The 23,926-nt window shown below is 44.1% G+C and overlaps 1 protein-coding gene across 7 annotated transcripts; it reads right to left on the bottom strand.

Moving 5' to 3' along the window:
- Positions 1 to 1,655: 1,655 nt before the first annotated feature.
- On the bottom strand, positions 1,656 to 22,095 carry LOC307179152 (uncharacterized protein). 7 transcript variants are annotated; one of them, XM_079908002.1, is made up of 8 exons: positions 22,051 to 22,095; positions 21,357 to 21,509; positions 20,554 to 21,246; positions 19,738 to 19,786; positions 19,141 to 19,267; positions 11,197 to 11,292; positions 7,186 to 7,329; positions 1,656 to 6,668 (listed from the first exon to the last, which is right to left on the bottom strand). In XM_079908002.1, the coding sequence occupies exons 3-8, from the start codon at positions 20,592 to 20,594 to the stop codon at positions 4,702 to 4,704; spliced, it is 2,424 nt and encodes an 807-aa protein (XP_079764128.1). In that variant the 5' UTR covers positions 20,595 to 21,246; positions 21,357 to 21,509; positions 22,051 to 22,095; the 3' UTR covers positions 1,656 to 4,701. The 7 variants fall into 7 exon arrangements, with proteins under 7 accessions (XP_079764128.1, XP_079764127.1, XP_079764132.1 ...); XM_079908001.1 differs by having other exon boundaries at positions 21,688 to 22,088; XM_079908006.1 differs by lacking the exon at positions 7,186 to 7,329 and having other exon boundaries at positions 21,688 to 22,088.
- Between the last annotated feature and the right edge of the window lie 1,831 nt (positions 22,096 to 23,926).

The following is a 23,926-nucleotide window of genomic DNA, read 5'->3' as shown; positions in this document are numbered from 1 at the left end:
AATAAAAATTTGGAAAATATATACACTTATTAAACAAAAACATAAAAATGTGTATTTGTATCTGAAAAATAGATACAAGGAAGAAAATAGCAGGAAGACATTATACTTTAAAATTTGTACACAATTTTAAACATCAATTCAATTTACATAAAACAATTTTACTATAAGAATAAAGAGTTAAATCTATAAACAAATTAGAATATTTTAATGTTATCTCAGTAATTAATTTTTATAAGGCAGGAATAATGTTGGTTATGTTCTGTTAGGTTCATACACCAAAATGCATAAATCTGACCTAACAGATACATATAGAACTGCATACACCAACTGCAGGATGTTTGCTTTTTAGCACAAACTGAATATAGGTAAAACTGACAATATATAGGACCATAAAAAAAAAAAAATCTCTAACTTGCATAGAATGTAATAAAACAGAGACTGTAATAAAACAGAGACTGAAATAAAACAGGACAGAGAATAGAAACAGAAGATGTGATTGAAAACATTTAAAGATATAGGACCACAAAAAAATTCTTTAACTTGCATAGAATGAAACAAAATGGAGAATGAAATAAAACAGGACAGACGTTAGTAACAGAAGATGTGAATGAAAACATTTAAAGATGTGCTTGGAAATTAAGTTATGAAATACGAAATAATCCATGCCTGAAGGAAGCAAAGATAATCAAAACTGGAGAACATGTTTTTTGAAAATAATGACATCCCCAATGCCAATTTGATGGGCTTTTTGGGGTTGTTTTCTTTGTTTGTTTGTTTTTGCGGTACACGGGCCTCTCACTGCTGTGACCTCTCCCGTTGCGGAGTGCTCTGGACGCGCAGGTCCAGCAGCCATGGCTCACGGGCGCAGCCGCTCTGCGGCATGTGGGATCTTCCCAGACTGGGGCACGAACCCGTGTCCCCTGCATCACCAGGCGAACTCTCAACCACTGCGCCACCAGGGAAGACCTGATAGGGCTTTTATAAGCAGTATAATGGACAGCAGTCCAGTAAGTTAGGAGAAATAGATGGGATCTGCCCTTGTCTGGAGAATATGGGCTTGGGCTGGTCACCTGGCTTCTCTGCACCTCAGTTTTCTCATCATTAAATTGAAGGGGTCTCTATGGTCCTTTAAAGTGTTCAAGCCCTATTATTCAAAGCATAACCTTGTTTTTAAATTATTATAGGATATTCAACTTGAGACTTCGCTTTACAATGTTTGAGAACTAATGACATCCCTATATATTCTCATGAGATGCAATTAATAAATTACATTAAAAGGAATCTCCAGGCCCAAATGGTTTCACCAGAGAATTCTACCAAACATTTAGAGAAGAAATAAAACCAATTCCTCAAAATCTCATCCAGGTTGGGGGGGAGGGGGTGGGGGTGGGGGAACACTTCTTAGTTCATTTTGGGAGGCCAATATTACTCAGATACCAATAACAGTATAAAAATAAATAAATAAAATATAGACCAATATGCTTATGATTTTACACATAAAATTTCTCAACAAAACACTGGCAAAAGGAATGTGTGTATATATACACACACACATACATATCATTATATTCCATGTTCCATGACTGCAGGGATTACTGCAGAAATGCAAGGCTGGTTCAACATTCAAATCCAGTCAATCCATCATATCAACAGGCTACAGAAGAAAAGACATATGATCACATCAACTGAAGGAGAAAAGGCATCTGACAAAATCCAACACCTATTCATAATGAAAGCTCTTAGCAAATGAAGGAAACCTTCCAAACTAAAAAACATCTATATAAAAACCCACACTATCATCTTATTTAATGGTCAAGCAACACTGAATGCTTTCCCCTTAACATTAAGAACATGACAAGTGGGCTTCGCTGGTGGCACACTAGTTGAGAATCTTCCTGCTAATGCAGGAGACATGGGTTTGAGCCCTGGTCTAGGAAGATCCCACATGCCACAGAGCAACTAAGTCCATGTGCCACAACAACTGAGTCCGCCTGCCACAGCTACTGAAACCTGCATGCCTAGAGCCCGTGCTCCACAACAAGAGAAGCCACTACAATGAGAAGCCCGTGTACTGCAACGAAGAATAGCCCCCACTCGCCAGAACTAGGAAGAAGTCTGCATGCAGCAATGAAGACCCAATGCAGCCAAAAATAAATAAATTTATTAAAAAAAAAAAAGAATAAGACAAGTGTGTGCTCTTTCACCATTTCTATTCAACACTGGACAGGAAATTCTAGCTAGTAGAATAAAGACAGGAAAAGGAAATAAAACTGATACACATAAGGAAGTAGTAAGATGTTCACTATTCACTGATAACATTATTGCTTATGAAGAAAATCCTGATGAATCTACAAAAAAAAAAAAAAAAAAACCCTGCTAGAACTAATAACTGAGTCCAACAAGGGCACAGGATACAAGGTCAACATATAAAAATTAATATTTCCCTATAACAGTAATGATAATGAGCAAACTGAAATTAAAATCTCAATACCACATATAAAGACTCCAAGAAAAGGTGTATGGATGAAGATCTAACAAAATATGTTCAGAATCTGTAAGGTGAAAATTATAAAACACTAATGAAATAAATCAGAGAATCTAAATAAATGGAGAGACATACCACGTTCATGGAATGGAAGACTCAACATAATAAAGATGCCAAATCTCACCAAAATGACCCACAATGTATCATCTATAAAAAATCCCACAAGATGTTATTAAAATATAGACAAACACATGATAAAATTTATATAGAAAACCAAAGGAAAAATTGACATGGAAAGCTAAATCAATTTTTAAAAACAATAAAGAAGATGGAATCACTTTACCCAATTTTAAGATTTAATGATAGCTACAGTATTCAAGATAATGTGGTATTAGCAGAGGTTTAAATACCCAGATCAATGGGATAATATAAAGAACTCAGAAATAGACCAAAATGAATATGCCCAACTTATTTTTTACTAACTTCACTTCAATAGAGGCAGGGCAGTCTTTTCCACGAATGGTACCAGAACAACTGAACATCCTGAGGCAAAAAACACAACCTAAACTTCACATGGTAATACAAAAATTAATTCAACATGGACTAGAGATTTAAATATAAAAGGTAAGGGCTTCCCTGGTGGCGCAGTGGTTGAGAGTCCACCTGCCGATGCAGGGGACACAGGTTCGTGCCCCGGTCCGGGAAGATCCCACATGCCGCGGAGCAGCTGGGCCTGTGAGCCACGGCTGCTGAGCCTGCATGTCCGGAGCCTGTGCCCCGCAACGGGAGAGGCCACAACAGTGAGAGGCCCGCGTACCAAAAAAAAAAAAAAAAAAAAATATATATATATATATATATATAAAATGTAAAACTATAAGACTTTTAGGAGAAAATATTCAGGACCTAGAGCTTGCTGAAGACTTCTTAGACAAGACATGAAAAGCATGAGGAAGGGGCCTTCACAATAATGCCATGGATTAACATAACAAAAATGACTTGGCCTTCAATGGGAATACAAAACTAGACATGCGGTCATTTGAAAGGCCCTGAGGAGGGTTCAGAGTGAATGCATGATTATTTTTATGTCTTTCTGTACAGTATATTTCTTAACATGAAGGAATACTATCACGTTGCTCAAAAAAAAAAAAAAACAAAAAAACAAAAACAAAAAAACCCAAAACTCCAAAGAAGTAATTTCAAAATACCCTGACAAAAGATACTAGTCATTTAGTCATTATACTGGGACTAAGCCAATGGCAACAACTGTGGAACACACATGTACCTGCACCCACACATGCTCATATCATCTGTTAAAATTCTAGTCACTTTCCTTGACAGTGACTCTTCACACAATCTTTTGTAAGATTAAAAATGAGACTACCTCTCTGCATGTATCATTATCCTTTAGCTTAATTTAGCTATGTGTTTTATTTTGTTCTGGCTCTAATTCGACCTCTAGAAAGTCACTGAGGTGGACCTGAAGAAATCTCTCTAAGGAGGAATCAGAGGGAAGAACTGGGATTCATCTGGAAAGGTCGCACAGCTACACTGTCATTGTCACCCCACAGAAAAAAAAAGAATGAACAAGTAGATTAAGTATGAGTGTTGGGTGGTTAAAGACACATGACACAGTATGTTCTCAAAAAATCAGTCTTAAATATGCAGTAAAATGGGCCCACTCATACATACATCTTTATCTCCTTAAATATGAAAGTATTTCATAAGTCAAGCCTTCATATTTCTCATAAAGACATATGCTACTCAAGGATAGAGACGATGTTGTAGAACAAAGTTGGCTTGCAGTAAATATTTTCAGACATACTCTCAACTAACTCTCCTGACACTGGACAGCAGATGCATGTATATTCAAGACAAATAAAAGGAACAAGGCCCTCTGATCTCTGCAACAACACTCCCCTTGCCTCAACTAAACTAAGGAAGGGATGACAAATTGCCACAGGCTCATCACTGAAATCTGAAAACTGTGTTTGCATTTTTCTCTTTTCTCGTCTCCTCCTCTTTTGTTTACAAATATCCCTGAGATAATTTTGTAGCGTAAGCTAAGGAGAAAGATGTGGCTGAGGGTTTTGCTAAGTGCACAATAAAGATTGGATCACTCTCCTGTGTGAATTTTCAGATACAGAATAAGTTTCTAGGCTGAGGCCATTTCTAAGATGACTCTTTAGATGACAACTGATATCCTGCAATAGCTTTTCTCATGGGGAAGAAAAATGAGAGGTTTCTCTTTGGTATGAATGATCAGATTCTGAGTAAGATGCTACCTCTGGCAAAAGATTTTCCTTAGTCGTTACATGCAAAAAGTCTTTCCCCAATAGGAGTTCTTGAAGACTGACTGAGGACTGCCCACTTGTGAAGGTTCTTCCCACATCTGTCACACTGACAGGGTTTCTCCCAGTATGAACCCTCTGATGCTGAGTGAGGGATGAGCTGCGACTGAAGGCCTTTCCACACTCACTGCATTCATAGGGCTTCTCTCCTGTGTGGATGACGGAGTGTCGAATGAGGCTTGTGCTCCAGCAGAAGGTTTTCCCACACTCGAGGCATTCATAGGGCTTCTCTCCACTGTGAATCCGCTGGTGCCTGGTGAGGCCTGACCTGCGGTTAAAGGCCTTCCCGCACTCCATGCACTCATAGGGCTTCTCTCCAGCATGGATGCTAATGTGTCGAATGAGGTCTTTCCTAGTGCTAAAAGCTTTCCCACATTCTTTGCACTCAAAAGGTTTTTCTCCAATATGGGCCCTTTTATGCAAGATAAAAGTATAGCAGTAGGTAAAGGCCTTTCCGCATTCAGTGCACACATAGGGCTTCTCTCCAGTGTGGATGACGGCATGTCGAATGAGGTTTGCCCTTTGGCAAAAGGCTTTGCCACATTCCATGCATTCATAGGGCTTCTCTCCACTGTGAATCCGCTGGTGTCTGGTGAGGTATGACCTACGGTTAAAGGCTTTCCCACACTCCATGCACTCATAAGGCTTCTCTTCAGTGTGGATGCTGAAGTGTCGAATGAGGTCTGACCGATTACTAAAGGCTTTCCCACATTCTTTGCATTCATAGGGTTTTTCTCCAGTGTGGGCTCTTTTATGTAAGATAAAAGTGGAACAGTGGGTAAAGGCCTTTCCACATTCACCGCACACATAGGGCTTCTCCCCGGTATGACTCCGCTGGTGCTGCTTGAGGTGTGACCTGCGGTAGAAGGCCTTCCCGCACTCAAGGCACTTGTATGGCTTCTCTCCAGTGTGGATGACATAGTGTTGGATGAGGTCTGTGCTGTCACAAAAGCCTTTCCCACATTCATTGCATTCAAAGGGTCTCACTCCACTATGAATCTGCTGGTGCCAGGTGAGATGTGATCTGCGGTTGAAGGATTTCCCACACTCCACACACTCAAAGGGCTTCTCTCCCGTGTGGATGATGTAGTGTCGAAGGAAACCTGTCTTATCTCGAAAGGCTTTCCCACATTCTTTGCACACAAAGGGTTTTTCACCAGTGTGGCTTCTGTTATGTAAGACTAAATTGGAGCGGTGGGTGAAGGCCTTTCCACACTCACTGCACTTGTAAGGCTTCTCTCCAGTGTGAATCCGCTGGTGCCTCGTGAGGTGTGACCTGCGGTTGAAGGCCTTCCCGCACTCTGTGCACTCATAGGGCCTCTCCCTGGTGTGGATCATGTGGTGCTGGAGGAGGTGTGTGCTCTTAATAAAGGTTTTCCCACACTCTGTGCATTCATAGGGCTTCACGCCAGAGTGAATCTGCTCATGTCGAACAAGGAAGCAATTCTTGTTAAAAACTTTCCCACATTCCTCACACTTATAGAGGTGTTTCCCTTCATGTATCAAGGGTCCTTTCACTGGTCCACGTGAGTCACATTCATAAAGAATATCTCCTGGAAAGACTCGCTGCTGAACAATCCTTGAGTGAAGACCATCATGTGTCCCTAAACCACCATGTTCAGGGCTCATTTTCCCAGAGGGCTTCTCCCTCTGGGGGTCCATCCCTGGTCTCAAGTGGACTTCATGCATTTCCAGTGGCCCATCCTGATCCTTGGTTTGTCCCAACAGGGAGTCCCCTGAGGCTCGCTGAGTCAGTTGTTCCTGGGGTGAGACTTGCTCAGACAACGCCCGGTGAGAAGGGGTAGGCTCTGTGGTATCAGCTTTTGTGTTGCCACCTGAAGGGAATACAATACACAAAAGGCATATAAGTGATGGCAACACAGAAGAAACTAAATCACCATGTCAGTGAGAAGATGAAAATAGTGGCTCTGTACCTGCTGTGTTTTCAAATCTCTGAAACCCAGGTGTGCAATTTCTTTCTTTTTGGTTCTTAGATTCTTGAAAATTTTAGAGGGAAAACCCAAAGGGACAGCATGGACAGGGGACAGAATGTCTGGAGATGAGGGACAGGTAGACAAAGGAATGAAGACACTGTGTGTGGTGAGTGCTCGAAGCCAGAACATCTCAAGGTGCTACAGGAAGCCAGCAAAGGGGCACCTAGTGCAGTAGGTGGGAGACAGGAAGAGGTCATGCAGGCTTCCCAGATGCAGCCAGACCCTCTGACGTATAGAGAAAATGGGAAGGCCCTTTCAGCCTTTGGAAATACAACGAAAAAAGGCACAGAATCTTCCAGAATCAGGGAACTGCCGTGCATGAGAGGATAAGCTCCCAAGATGGGATTAGTGTCCTTACCAGAAAAGATACTAAGGAGCTTGCTTCTTTTCTCTGCCATGTGAGGACAGAATGAGAAGCCTGCCATCTGCACACCAAGGAGCAGGCCCTCATCAGGTGCCAGATCTGCCAGCCCCTTGATCCTGGATTTCCCAGACTCCCGAACTGCGAGAAATAAACGTTTGTTACTTGAGGTGCCCACTCCGTGGCATTCTTGTTACAGCAGCCAGACTAAGACAGGACGGTATGAGTAATGTTCTCATTCTGGAGTTTGGTGATGTTAAGAATATTATTTTCAAAAAGAAACAAAGGAGCAAATAATTTAATTAATACATCAATTAATCAAGGTCATTGATTAATCAGTGATGACAATGTCCCCATAAAACCAAGGTTTATGATTAACTGAAACCCGTACCTGAGGTCCACTAAACAAAAGTTAGAGGTCACATGAGTATTATGGTTAAGAACATGGTCTCTGACCACAAAAACCCTAGGCCCAAATTCCAAAAGAACACAATATTAGCTTTGTAGCATCTGGTAAGGCACTCAAATTCCATAGGCCTTCATTTTCCTCTTCTGAAAAATAAAGCTAAAAATAAATCTGGTAAGGCACTCAAATTCCATAGGCCTTCATTTTCCTCTTCTGAAAAATAAAGCTAAAAATAGAGCCCACCTTGTAGGACTGCTATGAGGATGAAGTGAAACACTACATATACCATGTTCTGGAGGGTGCCAGACACAGGGCAAAAAAGTCAATTAATTAGCTTTAATTTTTTATTATGGGTTAGTCCAATAATGTACACCTGGGACCTAGTTAGGCAGCATGTAAATTGGAGGTGTGAGAATGAGAATGTGTGGATTAACCTTGGAGAGCATTTAAGAGTAAAGAGAATGAGCCATTAGATGCCCGACGAGCCAACATTCAAGTGATGACCAGAGAAGGAGAATGAAAGTCCAGTGAGAAGAGGGGCAAAGAATCCAAGAGGGTCAAATGCTCAAACACGACACAGTCTGGTAAGTCTGTCTTGCGTCCTGAGCTCATTTGGCGTGGCGGTCAAGAGTGCTCACTCTGGAGCAGAACAACTCGACTCAAATTCTGCCTGTACCCAGCCAGCTAATGTTGGACAAATTCTTAGCTGTTTCTTGTCTAAGATTCCTTCTCTGAAAAACTGAGAGGCTCTCAGTGTCTGCCTCATAGGCTGTTGTGAAAGCTAAATGAGAAAATGTCTGTAAAGCACTGGGCACAGTGCCAGGTGTGTTCAGTAAATTGTGGTCCATTGCTCATGATCGTTTATGGTTGTGCTGTATTTGAAGATTAGGAGCAAAGCAGTGACCATGTAAGGAAGAGTTTCAGTGCTGTGGTGCAGAGGAACCTCCCCCAGACCTCAAAGAGCAAAGAGAACATTACCAAGAGCTGCCAAGGATAGGGACAGATGGAGTCTTTCATAGATGAATGGTGGGGATGTTAAAGGGGGCAGACACTCTGCAGAACTGTCTGGCAGTTTCTATCAAAGCTGAGCATACAGCTACTCCATGACCTGACCTGCACACATACCAGAATGTATTCCTAACGGAAATCAGTGCTTACATGCACCAAAAAACATAACATGAATATTCTCAGCAGCATTAAGTTGAAAACAACAGGAGTGCCCATCAGGAGGGGAATGGATCAATGAAGGGCAATTTTTCAAGCAATGAGCTATTACACCGTATTAAGAGTAAACAAATTCCAACCCCAGGTAACCACATGAAAAGAATCTTAGACATGATGATCAAAAGAAGACACATATGACAGACAGCATGCTATGGGGTTCAACAGTCAAAACGAATCGGTGCCGACAGTCTAAATAGGGGTTACCAAGCACAAGGGGCTATCGAGGGCGTGAGATCCCAATGAGATGCTGGAAATATTCTACATATTGACTGAGGTGGTGCTTACATGGGTTAAACATACCCAAGCATTCATGAAGTTAACCTCTTAAGATTTTTACACAACACAGGGTGTGAGTTACACCTCATTCAAAACGTGCAAGAAAATTTTAGTAAATGTGATGGACAGGACTCAAGTGTAGACCTCTCTTGCAAGAATGAGACAGCTTCTCCAAGAAGATGGATTTTACAGGGAAAGTAGAGTCAATGTCAGTGTGAAGCCATTAGAGAGGCAGAAGCATTTTCTATTTACTTTCCCCGAATGTGAGGCAACTGAGCATATCTTTGTTACAAAAGAGGCAGAAAAAGTGAGAAGCAGCAGTTCCCTGAAAAGGTTTGGCCTAGACTCTTGTACATGAATTGGCCTTGGTCAGGGGTGAGATCTCCTCTAGGGAGGTGAGGAGGTAAGCTACACATATGAGAGATTTAGATGAATGTAGAAGGGTTTAAGGATCAAGCAACACAAGGATACAGGCTCTATTTTCTTTTTTAAGTTTTTTTTGATGTGGACCATTTTTAAAATCTTCATTGAATGTGTTACAATATCGCTTCTGCTTTATGTTTTGGTGTTTTGGCTGCGAGACATGCAGGATCTTATCTCCTCAACCAGGGATCGAACCTGCACCCTCTGCATTGGTAGACAAAGCCCTAACCACTGGACCGCCAGGGAAGTCCCACAAGCTCTACCTTCGACATGAAAACGTGCTGAGGGCTCTGTGGCTGGGGGAGTGCTGAAGGTTGGGAACAAGATCTTGGTGGCTGCGGGGGCCACCGTGGGAGACAGAGCTGACTAGAGGCACAGAGGAGGTGTGGGGAGACCAGCCAGGAGTGTGCTGGCATCACCCAGGCAAAAGCTGAAAACCTGGACCGAGGTTGTGGGGGGGACATCTTCTCCTGGTGGTGGAGGTGACAGACTCAGGAGGCGTGCATGCAAAATGGACAGCATTTGGAGGGCTTGGTGGAGACGGGGGTGTTGAGGAGTTATCTGAGGCTGAACCCAGCCTTCTAACATGCACGGGAGGTGGGAGGAACAGGCAAGGTCAAAAGCCCCCTCTTAGGCATGTTGAGCATGAGGTGCCTTGAGGTTTAAGCAAACAGAAGGGATAGGAAGACTAGGGCGGAGGAGTGCTTCTGGGTGTCTGACTGACGCTCAGAGTGTGGGTGGATGGAGAAGGTGGGAAAGGGTAAGATAGACAGCATAGTTGGAAAGGCCCTGTTTACTTGCAGTTCAGAAGGAAATATGAGATACTATCATTACTCACTAGCACTAATCCCATGATGTTAATAATACTAATAGCTTACTTTTGCTGAGCCACTCACTATGGGTCAGACCAAGTGAGAAGCAGTTTCATACATAATCTATTACATCCTCCAACCACCCAATGAGACAGAATCGATTATGACTACAATTTCTCAGGAACAGACTGAGTGTAACAGACCACACTAATCAAACCATTTCATTCCTCTCCTTGAAAACACTCAGCCTCCTATCCCAGCCCCAGGCACCAAATGACAAAGTCGAGTATCTTGTCAGTGGAATGTGAGTGGAAACAATGTGTTGGAAGTGGGTGTGACATTTTCCCTTCTCTGTTTTCCCTCTGCCAGATGGAGGATGCCAGGAACCCTGAAGGTCCCACGCTGATGACAGAAGGTAGCTGAGTCCCTGAATAACTGTGTGATCAGAGCTTCCTACTGATCCGCATCACCCTTGGTTCAAGAAAAACACTTTTCGTGTGCTGAGCCATGGAGATTTTGGAATACACCTGTTAGAACAGCTAGGTTTACCTTGGCCAAACTTATATACAAAGGCACAACAGGATCATGGAACTTCCCCAGGGCCACAAGGCTGTGTGGTGTGTCACACCTAGTTTTTAAGCCCAAGTACATGGAGCCGAGAGCCTGAACTTACCTGATACGCCCCACACCTCCCCAGGAGCAGTGGAGAGTGTTATAGGGTAGAAGGACCACAGGTTAAAAGGTTCCACAGATACCATGCCTCCAGAGAGGCCATGACAAGAAAATTCTCACAAATTTTATAGGCAATGGTCCTCCTGCTGTCTGCAACCTGCTGTGATGCCCGCTTGGCCAGCTGTTGGCACTTACCTGGGCAGGAGCTTGGGGAGAGGCCTCTCTTCCACGTCTGTAACTCTGGGCTGTGCTCCAGTGGGTGGATCAGCTCTGGCTTGGGCAAAGGACATCCTGTTCACAGAGAAAAAAAGAGAACATGAGGATTTTGGTGAGAAGAAAGAAACCTCTCAACCCAGATTGGGACTGCAGGATTTGGAAGAGACCTCGGAATGCAGCTGCTCCCATCTAGGCAAACAAAATGCTGCAACTAGGAAACAAACTGTAAAAACACCATCCTTTGTCCCTGAAGACTGTAGACATTAGTGCTGGCTGCACAGACAGCACCAACTCCCTTTGATCTCCATCCCACAGAACCCAGCACTGTTCAGATGTACCTCCTGAAGACGTTTTCTAATTCATTCAAGTCAGGGACATCAACCTCCTGTGCATCAGCAACACCTGGGGTGCCCAGCTACCACCACACAGCAGTTCAAACAAAATCTCTGGGAAGGGCCTGGGCATCAGACTTTAAACGCTCCCCAGGTGATAGTAGCCAACCTGGCAGGCTAAGAAGCCCTGGTCTCCATCATCCCACAAACGGCATCATCCGTATCTAAGGTAGGCAGGTGACCTACGACAGCTGCTCTGAGTAAAAAGAAAGCTTTATTTCAGGAAGGGCTGAGTGAGGCCCCCGCAGCTCCTGCCATCCAGAAGCATCTTGCGACTCCTGTGAGGGAACCAGCCTGAGCATCAGAACCAAGGAAGCAAAGAAACAGATACCTGGGTTGGCACCCCCAACCTGGAAGCCAGCATCACCTCTGAGCTGCTTCTTTCAGGGTGTAGACTGTTTGAGCTGGTCTGTCATGTGTACCCAAACATATATCAACCGATGTGGGGGTAAACACTGTAGATAAATCAATGGCAAAGGTACCAGGACCCGCACAGAAAGCACATCTGCAGATCCTGAACCAAAGCTCAGGATTCGTTTGTCATCACTAAGCAAATGTTCACTCCTGTCTGCTACATGCTCAGCACGGGGCTCAGGGACAGGGCAGTGGAAAGCGAAGGAGTCTTTCTTCAGCTGTCAGGAGTCATGCTCCCTGCAACCACAGGGCCTTTGCACGTGCTGTCCCTTCTAACTGGAAGGCTGTTTTTTCCCCTACTTTGCTCGTTCTAGATTACTCTAATTCTTTGGGTCTCAGCTCAAATGTCACTTTCTGAGATTTCACTGAACTGTGGCTCCTGAGCCCAGGTGTTTCATCAATCTGCCATGTTGCCATGGAATTTTTAAATCCTAACAGTTAAGTCAAAACTAATATTTAGTCGACTTCTTGTTTCCAGTTCTGCCTGTAAGGAGATTCCAGGTCGCCACTCCATCCTAACAACAAGTGGCAAACTGAACAGACTGAAAAGTCAACAAGTCTTCTTGGATCAATAAGGGGAGGAAACAAGGTAAACTGCTATCCCCAGGACTGGAGACACCGGGAATACAGTGAGTCACAGCTTACAAGAGCAGAGACTCATGAGCAGAAACTGCCACAGGAATCAGCGCCAGGATAGAAAACCTGAACGATAATGAATGGATTGGTGGAGGTTCAGTGCAGACAACCCTGACAGTAAAAAAAAACCTCCAGGGGATACAGTCACTATGAAATTTCTCTCCAGAAGCTCAACCAAGTTCCCACAAAAAATAGAAGAGAAAAATCCCCTTGGGCTTCTGGCAGGGGGGAAGGAAAAAGAACCAATTATGAAATATACCAGAGCACTCTCTTTAACCAGGCCTGTCCTCAGAAGAAACTAGTTAACCAGATCCTAAACTGCTGGGGTTTTATCAGAGCCTAAATGGCCTGGAAGAAGGGAAATACCCAACTCCAGTCAACTTTGGCCATCCTGTCCTACCTTAGTGGAGGAGATAAACACTTGTGACATTCACAGTCCAGAGGGATAGGCCCACTAAAAGACTGGGACCAAATCAGAACTATAAGAACACTCTTTCCCTCCTGCCCTGCCACTACATTTTTTTTTAAATTTATTTTATTTTTGGCTGTGTTGGGTCTTTATTGCTGCACGTGGGCTTTCTCTAGTTGTGGTGAGCGGGGGCTACTCTTCGCGGCAGTGCACGGGCTTCTCATTGCGGTGGCTTCTCTTGTTGTGGAGCATGGGCTCTAGGTGCACAGGCTTCAGAGGTTGTGGCTTGTGGGTTCTAGAACACAGGCTCAGTAGTGGTGGCACACGGGCTCAGTAGTTGTGGCGCATGGGCTTAGTTGCTCCGCGGCATGTGGGCTCTTCCCAGATCAGGGCTCGAACCCGTGTCCCCTGCATTGGCAGGCAGATTCTTAACCACTGCACCACCAGGGAAGTCCCGCCCACCACATTCCTAAAGGCCTATTTACAGCAGTTACTTTTGCCCAGTATATCATGTGCAGCTATCAAAAAAAATTATGAGTCACTCTAAAAGTCAAAGAACACAATTTGAAGAGACAGAGCAAGCATCAGAACCTGACATGTCAGGGATGCTGGAATTATCAGATCAGGGATTTTAAATGACACTGATTAATATGCTAAGGGCTTAATGAACAAAGTAGACAGCATGCAAAAACAGAGGGGGAATGTAAGCACATCGAAGGAAATCCTAATTAAGAACCAAAAATAAAAAATGCTACATATCAAATAACACTGAAGAATGCCTCTGGTGGACTTATCAGTAGACTGGACACAGCTAAAGAAAGAATCTCTGAGTTTGAGAATATATCAATAGTCACCTTCAAAACTGAAAGCAAAGAGGACAAAGACTGAAAAAAACAGAATATCCAAGGACCACAGAACTATAAAAGTTGTAATATAAAGTAATGCGAATTTAAAAAGGAGAAAAAATGAGAAAAAGAAACAGAAGAAATACAGGAAACAATAATGACTGGGAATTTCCCAAAATTAATGTCAAACACCAAACCACAGATCCAGAAAGCCAAGAGAACACCAAGCATGATAAATGCCTACTACCCCCACCCCTCTCCCCCAACAAAAAAACCAAACAACCACACCTAGGCATACCATTTAAAAACTACAGAAAATTGAAGATAAAGAAAAAATCCAGAAAGAAGACGAAGGTCAAAACAAAACAAAACATCTTACCTATACAGGAACAAATACAAGAATTACATATGATTTCTCCTCAGAAATCACATAAGAGAGTTGAAAGATTTAAAGTGTTCAGAGAAAAACCTCATCAATCTTGAATTCCACACCCTGTGAAATTATCCTTCAAAACTGAAAGAGAAATAAAGAATTTCTCAAAGAAACAAAAATTGAGGGAATCTGTTGCCAGTAGACCTATCTTATAAGAAATGTTAAAATAACTTCTGTAGAGAGAAGGAAAATGATATAGGTCAGAAACTCAGATCTAAATATAGAAAGGAGGAATACTGCAGGAGGAATAAAAGAAGGTAAAGTTAAAACTTTTAGTTGTCTAACCAATCTAACAGGTAACATTGTGTTCAGAATAATAATAGTAATAATGTATTCAATTATGCTTATGTACATAGCTTACACACACTTATACATATACATACATACATATAAATGCTTATTTTTATATATGTATAAAATATATATTCCCATTATATATGCACTTACATAGTGAAACAAATGGCAGCAATGATACGAAGGATGGGAGGACAGAATATTTTGTTATAAGGTCTCATGTTACCAGTGAAGTGATATAGTGTTATTTGAAAGCAGACTTAGATTAGTTGCCCTTTGGCACATTATCATTTACATTAGCACTCCTACAAAATGAAATACTTAGGTATAAATCTAAGAAAATATGTACAAGATTTTTTTTTTTTTGTGGTACGCGGGCCTCTCACTGTTGTGGCCTCTCCCGTTGCGGATCACAGGCTCCGGACGTGCAGGCTCAGCGGCCATGGCTCACGGGCCTAGCCGCTCCGCGCCATGTGGGATCTTCCCGGACCGCGGCACGAACCTGTGTGCCCTGCATCGGCAGGCGGACTCTCAACCACTGCGCCACCAGGGAAGCCCATATGTACAAGATTTATATGAGGAACTCCACAAAGCTCTGATGAATGAAATCAAAGAACAAAATAAATGGAGAGAGATTTTATGTTCATGGATAAGAAAACTCAGTACTGTCAAGATGTCAGTTCTTCCCAATTTGATCTATAGATTCAATGCAATACCAATCAAAATCTCAGCAAATCATTTTGTGGATATCCAAAACTGATTAAGTTTATATGGAGAGGCAAAAGACCCAGAACAGCCAACACAATATTGAAGAACAAAGTGGGAGGACTGACGCTAACCCAACCTCAAGACTTACAATAAAGTTATAGTAATGAAGACAGTGTGATGTTGGTGAAAGATCAATGGAACAGAATTGAAAGCCCAGAAATAGACCCACATAATACAGTCAACTGATCTTTGACAAAGGTACAAAAGCAATACAATAGCTAGCAAAGCTAGTTTTTTTAACAAATGGTGCTAGAACAGGACATCCACATATAAAAAAAAATTACCTTAGACAGACCTTATACCCTTCACAAAAATTTACTCAAAATGGATCACAGATCTAAATGTAAAACACAAAACCATAAAATTCCTAGAAGATATTATAGGAGAAAACCTAGATGAGTATGGGTATGTGATAACTTTCTAGATACAACACCAAAGGCATAATCCATGAAAGAAATGATTGATAAGCTGGACTTCATAAAAATTAAAAACTTCTGCTCTGCCAAAGGATGAGAAGACAAGCCACACAGTAGTAGAAAATATTTGCAAAAGACGTATCTGATAAAGGACAGTTATCCAAAATACACAAATATCTCTTAAAATTAGAAAGTAAGAAAACAAAAACGACCCAATTTTAAAATAGCCAAATACCTTAACAGACACCTCACCAAAGACCTTAAAACACATCTCACCAAAGACAATATACACACAGCAAACAGGCATATGAAAAGATGCTCCACAGAATATATCATCAGAGAAATGCAAATTAAAACAAGTTACTACTACATACCTATTAGAATGGTCAAGGGACTTCCCTGGTGGTGCAATGGTGAAGAATCCACCTGCCAATGCAGGGGACACAGGTTCGAGCCCTGGTCTGGGAAGATCGCACATGCCGCAGAGCAACTAAGCCCTTGAGCCACAACTACTGAGCCTGCACTCTAGAGCCCACATGCCACAACTACTGAGCCTGAGTGTCACAGCGACTGAAGCCCGCGGGCCTAGAGCCCATGCTCCGCAACAGGAGAAGCTACCGCAACGAGAAGGCTGCACACCACAACAAGAGTAATCCACGCACCGCAACAAAGAGTAGCCCTTGCTCGCTGCAACTAGAGAAATCCCACACGCAGCAACGAAGATGCAAAGCAGTCATAAATAAATAAATATAAATGAAAGAAAAGAAGGGAGGGAGGGAGGGAGGGAGGAAGGAAGGTCAAAACTTGGAACACTGACAACACCAAATGCTAGCAAGGATGCGGAGCAGCAGTAACTCTCATTTAATGCTGGTGGGGATGCAAAATGATACCACCATTTTGAAGACAGTTTGGTGGGTTCTTAAAAAACTAAATATACCTTCAACATAGGATCCATCAATCACAGTTCTCGCTATTTACCCAAAGGTGCTGAAAACTTATGGCCACATAAAAACCTGCACACAGATGTTTACAGCAGCTTTATTCATAATTGCCAAAACTTGGAAGCAACCAAGATGTTCTTCAGTAGGTAAATGGATAAACGATGGTAAATCTAGACAGTAAAATATTATTCAGCACTAAAAAGAAACATGCTACCAAGCCATGAATGAGAAACAAATGCATATTACTAAGTGAAAGAAGCCAATCAAAAAGGTTACATACTCTATGATTCCAGCTATATGACATTCTGGAAAACACAAATGGAGACTGTAAAAAAGATCAGTGGTTGGTGAGGGGGCAAGGATGAATAGAGAGGACTCTTAGGGCAACAAAAAAATTCTGTATGATACTATGATGGATACATGTCATTATACAGTTGTCCAAACCCATGGAGTGTACAACACCAAGAGTGAACCCTAATGTCAATTATGGACTTTGGGTGATCATGATGTGTCAGTGTAGATGAATTAACTGTAACAAATGTACCATTCTGGTGAGAATATTGAGAATGAGGGAGGGTATGCTCGTGTGGGGGGAGAGGGTATATGGGAAATCTCTATACTTACCTCTCAATTTTGCTGTGAACCTAAAACTGCTCAAAAAAAAACAAGTCTTAAAAAAATAATAACTATTTATAGGTATAACCATATTCCAGGGACTGTGCCAAGCAATTTAAATGCATAAAGAAAAAACTGAATTAAGTTTATGAACTAATTTAGAAATGAAATGACATACATATTTAAAATATTGAGTCTTTTCATTCAGGAACAAGGTAAATGTCTTCATGGATCTAAGTCTTTTTTAGGTCCTAAGCAAAGCGTTATATTGACCTTCCTGTGCGCCTTGCATGAAAAATTCTATTTTAGGATTTCCTTATAGCACCCACATGAAGTACATATTGCAATAAGCACCATTTTATAGACGAAGAAACAGAGGCTCAGGCAGATAAAATGATTTGCTGAAACCATGGACATGATGAATGGCTGAGCCAAGATGAAAACCAAAGTCTAGTCATCTCTGGCATCTGGCATCTGTATTTAACTACAAAACTACACAACACTGTTCCAGAAAATGCTGAGTCCAAGTGTAGGGTGATGACCATGACAACAAGGACGACGATGATATCACTAACAGTAGTGACAGCAGCAGGAGTCACAATTGCTAACCCTGCACACAGCCAGGCATCACCACGCACTATTCTGAGCCATTCACCCTCACGACAGACGTGTGAAGGAGGTACTATATTACTTCATGAGATACTACCTATGAGATAACTGACATACAGAAGCGTTCAGTAACCTGCCCAGGAACACACAGCTCATAAGCAGCAGAGCAGGGATTAGACACCAGGGGTCTAGCACCAGACCCTGGACTCCCAAGTGCTACACGAAGAAGGAAACAGCAAACACTTCCCCGTGGGAGTCAGCAGCCTCAGACCAAGTGGGCTGTGGTGGTGAGAGGGGGACATGAGCAGAGGAGTCAATCCTCAGGAAACAGGACCAGAGGAAGGAGCAGACATGGAGATGCCAGAATTCAGCATTTCATGAACTACTAAAAATAAAAACTTGGGTTTGGAATCCCACACAGTGATTTGGTCAAATAGAGACATTTGCACGAACATCATATATCATTTATTCTAATCAACATTTCACAAAAGGACGGATAAAAAATGCAAAGCAGAGCTGTTGACAACCAAGTTGTGCCTTTTAAGTTGAATGGATTAAGCTTTAGGAAGGACTCACAACAATGGCCCTATTTCCCTTACTTGTTGAGTACAGTGTGCTGGGAGAATTAACTGAGTACAGCATGAACAGAGAAACAAGATAAACATACAGCAAGAAACAGAGATGAGGAGTGAGTGGGCCTCAGAGAGCAAGGACTTAGTGACTACCTCCTTCTGCAAAATAGCTGCAGCAGAAAAAACCACTGTGAAAACAAAGTGACATGAGCAGGCCCACGAGAGAAGGCAGAACAAGAGACCCAGAAGCCAGGGCATAATCATGCTTCTCTAAGTCGCTATATCAGTCCCTCAAGGAGTTCAGCAGAAATTCCTACCTTTGGGTTCTGTGAGACACCTCCATTTCCTCCCAACACATCCTTCTCCTTTGGCTGTGACCAAAGGCAAACTATGTTTCTTGTCCAACTCTCCCTAAGTGAGATACAAGGAGACCAGGCAGCAAGAGGTGAGTCCAGAAAATAACTGAAGCTGTGCAGAGGGGGGTAGATGGGCTACAGAGGGCTTCTCAACCACCAGGCCTGGAGCCAGAGGGTGGAATGAAGCAAGTGACAGGTCCCACATGGACTGGGAAGGCCTTACCCAGAGAGACCAGGAGCCCGCAGGTCTCCAGCATCACCTCCTGGTACAGGGTCCTCTGGGCAGGGTCCAGCTGCCCCCACTCCTCCTGGGTAAAAGTCACGGCCACGTCCTCATAAGTAACAATCATCTGGAAAGTCAAGCAGATGCAGTTGTGTTGGTCTTGGGGCTATTGATCGAATCAGAGCCCATCTCTCTCCATGGCAAAGATGCAGAGACCAAACAGCCCCTGAAGGCCGAGCTCTGTGCTGGATTCCAGGAGGCAGACACTGCTCTAGACTGATCACAGCAGTGTAGCCAACAGAAGCCTCCTAGGCAGGAGGTGACGGAGAATGACACGAGGTCGGAACCCTCCTGCATGGACTGTGAGGCACAGAATGGTAAGGGTGCTAAGGTGTCAGACAAATGGGAAAGAATAATGACAACAAAACAATACCAATAATAATTACAGCAACAGTACCCCAGACCCACTGGTCCTCATTGTGTGCCTGCCTCGTGCTGAGGCATTTACATGTCTTGTTAAAGTGTCTGAAAGTCCCCAGCTCTTAAGTCCCACCCACTCTTGAGGTTTGAATCCTAAGTCCTAAAGTCAGCACTTGCCTGCTGTGTGAACTTGGGGGCCTCGCTTAATTTCTCTGAACGTTGATTTCTGAATCAATACAATGATTCTCACTGAGCAATAATAGTTATGAGAATTAAAGAAAAAAGAAACACTGGGTGACTGGCCACAGCCGGTGAGGTCAATGCCATTATCATCTTCATGTCAGTCAGGAGACCTGAGGTCCAGGGAGCTCTACGATTTCACCCAAAGTTGACATGGGTTGTGATCAGAGGCAGGATTTAAAAGCAGGTTCCTCTGGTCTGAGGTCTAACAGCATAACCATGACCCACTGGCAAAGTAAAACCACAGTTAATGAAGATGTGAAGCATTTAAAATAAATTTCCCAGTTATATTCATTTCAGCCACTGCTGAAAATAATTCTGCAGACGTCGGCAGAGGAGCAGATTCATCATCACCCACCTCACAGGAGAGTCACCTGAGGTGGTGGTACCTGCTTGGGAAGTGGCAGGGCCTGGACCAGCTCCTGCTGCCATGTGAACCCTGGAGACTCCCAGGGAGAATCCACAATGAGCCATCACTTCTTTTTTCTACCTGAGACCTGACAGCATGTATCCCGGAGGAAAGAATACTTCAGGGACCAGGGAATAGGAATTGCTGAGGACACTGGAGGCTGTAGCCAGGAGAACAACAGCCTTTGATTGGCCATGATGTCTGTCCTGGCTGAGCAGGATGGAACATTCAGCCAACGGCCACAACGTCTGGCCCTCCCAGGACACGTCTCAGCAGATGGGGGAGTAGGGAGGATTCTGGCAATCGCAAAGACCCTCTGGGGGTTCCTTAAACAACCAATATACCTTTTATTTGGTCCACACTCTTCCGCATGCTGAAATGCCATGTCCTTGGTTCATGCCAAGACTGCCTACCGGAAGGAAGCCTGCTTGGCTTGCAAAGTTTACTTTAGGTGTCACCTCCAGGCAACCCTCTCCACTGTTCGTAGAGAAGAGGGTAAAAATACAGGCTGTGGTGGCGACATACTGGTTGTTAGTTTCTGCTACTAAAGAACTGCAGTGAACTTGGGCAGGAAACTGAACTTCACTGAGTCTCAAGTTGTTCTTGTACAAAACAGTGATAATAAGAGAACTTAGCTCTGAAAAGGTGAGGATTACATGAGGTGATATATTATGCCTGTCGACCTGCTAACAGCAAGGACTCAATCGAGTACGGCCGGCTATTACGGTTCTTTTCTCATTGTTTTCTCTTTGCTCCCACAGCATCCTGGACAAATTCAACCAGGAATTTTGCCAGGTTCCCTACACAAAAATGCCAGAACACAGGCAACAGGAAGGGGCCATTTTAAGCTAACTGCTAGAAAAGTCCTCTCCAAATAGGAGACATCTGCGCAGAGGCCAGAAGGATGTGAGAGGGAAGTCCTGCAAAGATATAGGAACAGTGGGACTTCCCTGGCGGTCCAATGGTTGGGGCTCCATGCTTCCACTGCAGGGGGCGCAGGTTCGATTCCTGGTTGAAGAACTAAGATCCCCCAAGCCCTGCAGCATGGTCAAAAAAAAAAAAAAGATACAGGAACAGTATTCCAGGCAAAGGCCAGTGCAAATATAAAGATTGGGGGCGGGGCGGGGCGCGGGGATAGAGAACTTACGGTCAGGTTGGTGTATCTGCAGAACAGTGAGCCAGGGAAGAACGGAAGGTCACAGGAGGTCGGCCGGGAGGATGGGGAAGCTGGAATTCTAGAATTTTAAGTGTGACGGGAAGGAAGGAAGCATCATTCATCCTTCACGCACTGACGAAACACCTGTCGGAGACCCGAAACTGTGGTAAGACCGCGGATAAAATAACGAGTCAGCGCCACTTGTTGTAAGTAAACGACGAGGACAAAGAAAAACCCAATGGCTTACTTAGCCTCCAGCCTGCCCAGGAGCCCTCTCCGAACCAGCGGAGAAGCAGCAATGCCAGCAATATGGCCCACTCACCCGTGCCGGGTCCAACCACCTCGCCGCCATCACGGGACCGTGAGGAGAGAGCGGGGCCAGAGAGGCGGCTCCAGGATTCAGCCGCCCGCCTCCTGCCCAGAGCAGAAGGGTGAGGGGGTTGGGGTTGGGAGGGGTCACCTCGGCCTACGGTCGCACTCTGAGCCTCAGTTTCCCAGGCGCAAAATGCGCACGAGGCCCAGGCCGTCGCGTCAGAGCTGCGGGGACGGGGTCGGGGCCCCGGCAGGCGCTCACGGGACACTCCCGTTACGGAGGACCCGGGGCGAGTGTTGGGCTAGTACACCGACACGGAGGTAAGACACACCCTCCTCACTGGCCTGCCCAGCTCGGGGCTGGGAAACGCACCCGGCCCATCGCCACAGGACCCACAGCCCCGGAGGACCCAGCCGGCACAGATAGATGACGCAGCTCTCCAAATGGTTGGAGGTCCCGCCCCCGCCGGCGCGGGCCGCAGGAAACCACCCCCGTCCTGAGCCATCACTGGCCCAGCATCGGCGCAAACACGCGGCGCTCAGCCTTCTGGGTAACGTAGTATTTTTTTCCCCTGCAAACAACCAGGTGTGTGGAGCAACTTGCCTCAGAGCATCAGTGAAAGCAGTATTTCTGCACTCTCTCCTCAAACACCATGAATGGTCTCTATCGGTGGAAAAAGACTCCCAGACTGCCAGATTTTTTCTAGCAAGGAATGTGAAAATGTGTCCTGACCCTGGAATTCTGTCACCTGCTCCTTCCTGTTCATCCCTAGTATCACTTTAAAGCTCCCTGTGTAGAGCCCTGTAGGCCACTGTAAAGAAGTCATAATATGTTCCCTGTGTGTTCTAGAATATACCCAGGAATTAATTTGATATGTTAATATACACAGAAATGGGAATGATTGTCATGAAGGAAGTAGTTTATGCTCACACATTCCTAGAAACAGGAGACAGGGCACATAACAAAGGGCCACGAGGGGAAGACCAGGATGGGTCAGGTCAGGAGGTAAGAGAGGTGAAGAAAGCATGGTCCACAGCTTTTATTGTGTTTTCAACAGGAAAGATAAGACAGGGTAGGATAAACAGTTTGGTATTGGCTAGTTTGAATACTGTCAACAGGCTTTGGAGCATACGGGCTGACTTATTTGCCCGGCACAGGCCCTTAGATGATGAGAAATATAGTCTCCTAAGTGTAAGAGTCAGAAAGAGGAGGGTTTCCGACTAGGGGCTTTGGGTTGCTTAATTTACACATGAAAGAAACAGCCCCTAAGAGTAGTTTGTTACCTCTAAGAATTGGCTAGTCCTGAAAGGGGCATTCTTGGGAATTTCCTGGCAGTCCAGTGGTTAGGACTTCATGATCTCATTGCTGAGGGCCCAGGTTCAATTACTGGTTGGGAAACTAAGAGCCCACAAGCCACGCTGTGTATTTGGGGACCTCAATTATTTGTCTTTCGCCATTTTCAGAGGTGTGGGTCTATGAGAAGGGCATGTGGAACAATCTCTCTAAAATACCAATCCCACGGGAGATAACTGGGATCTTACTAATACCATCATCCCTTGAATACCTGCTTTCTACTTGCACACCTGGACAGCCCCTCCTTGGAATTGCTCCTTACTCTGTCCATGACTCTCTACCTTGTTGCAAGTCAAAGATCACATCTGGCTTGACGCACTGACAACCTGTTCTTTGGAAGTGACATAAAAATGGCCACTTTGGGGCTTCCCTGATGGCATAGTGGTTAAGAATCCACCTGCCAATGCAGGGGACACGAGTTCGAGCCCTGGTCTGGGAAGACCCAACATGTCGCAGAGCAACTAAGTCCGTGCGCCACAACTACTGAGCTTGCACTGTAGAGCCCGCGTGCCGCAACTACTGAGCCCGAGTGCCACAAGTACTGAAGCCCGTGTGCCTAGAGCCCGTGCTCTGCAACAGAGAAGCCACCGCAATGAGAAGCCCGTGCACCTCAACAAAGAGTAGCCCCCGCTCGCCGCAACTAGAGAAAGCCCACGTGCAGCAACGAGGACCCAAAGCAGCCATAAATAAATAAATGTATATTTTTAAAAAAAGACTAAAAAGGGGGGTGGGGCACAACAACAAAAAATATATGTTTAATACACGGATCTCCAAATTAAAAATCACAGCAGAGAGAAATTTCCTTCAAGTCATCCAGCTGGTTAGAACAAGGCCAGGAAGTGTAACCAGGTGGTCTGACTAGAGGGTCCATGCTCTTGACACTGCTCCAAGGAAG

The sequence above is a fragment of the Stenella coeruleoalba genome (genome assembly GCF_951394435.1).
Source record: "Stenella coeruleoalba genome assembly, chromosome: 20".
Classification (NCBI taxonomy): domain Eukaryota; kingdom Metazoa; phylum Chordata; class Mammalia; order Artiodactyla; family Delphinidae; genus Stenella; species Stenella coeruleoalba.
Note: the sequence above shows the minus strand (reverse complement) of the source record. Positions and strands in the feature narration are given on the sequence as shown.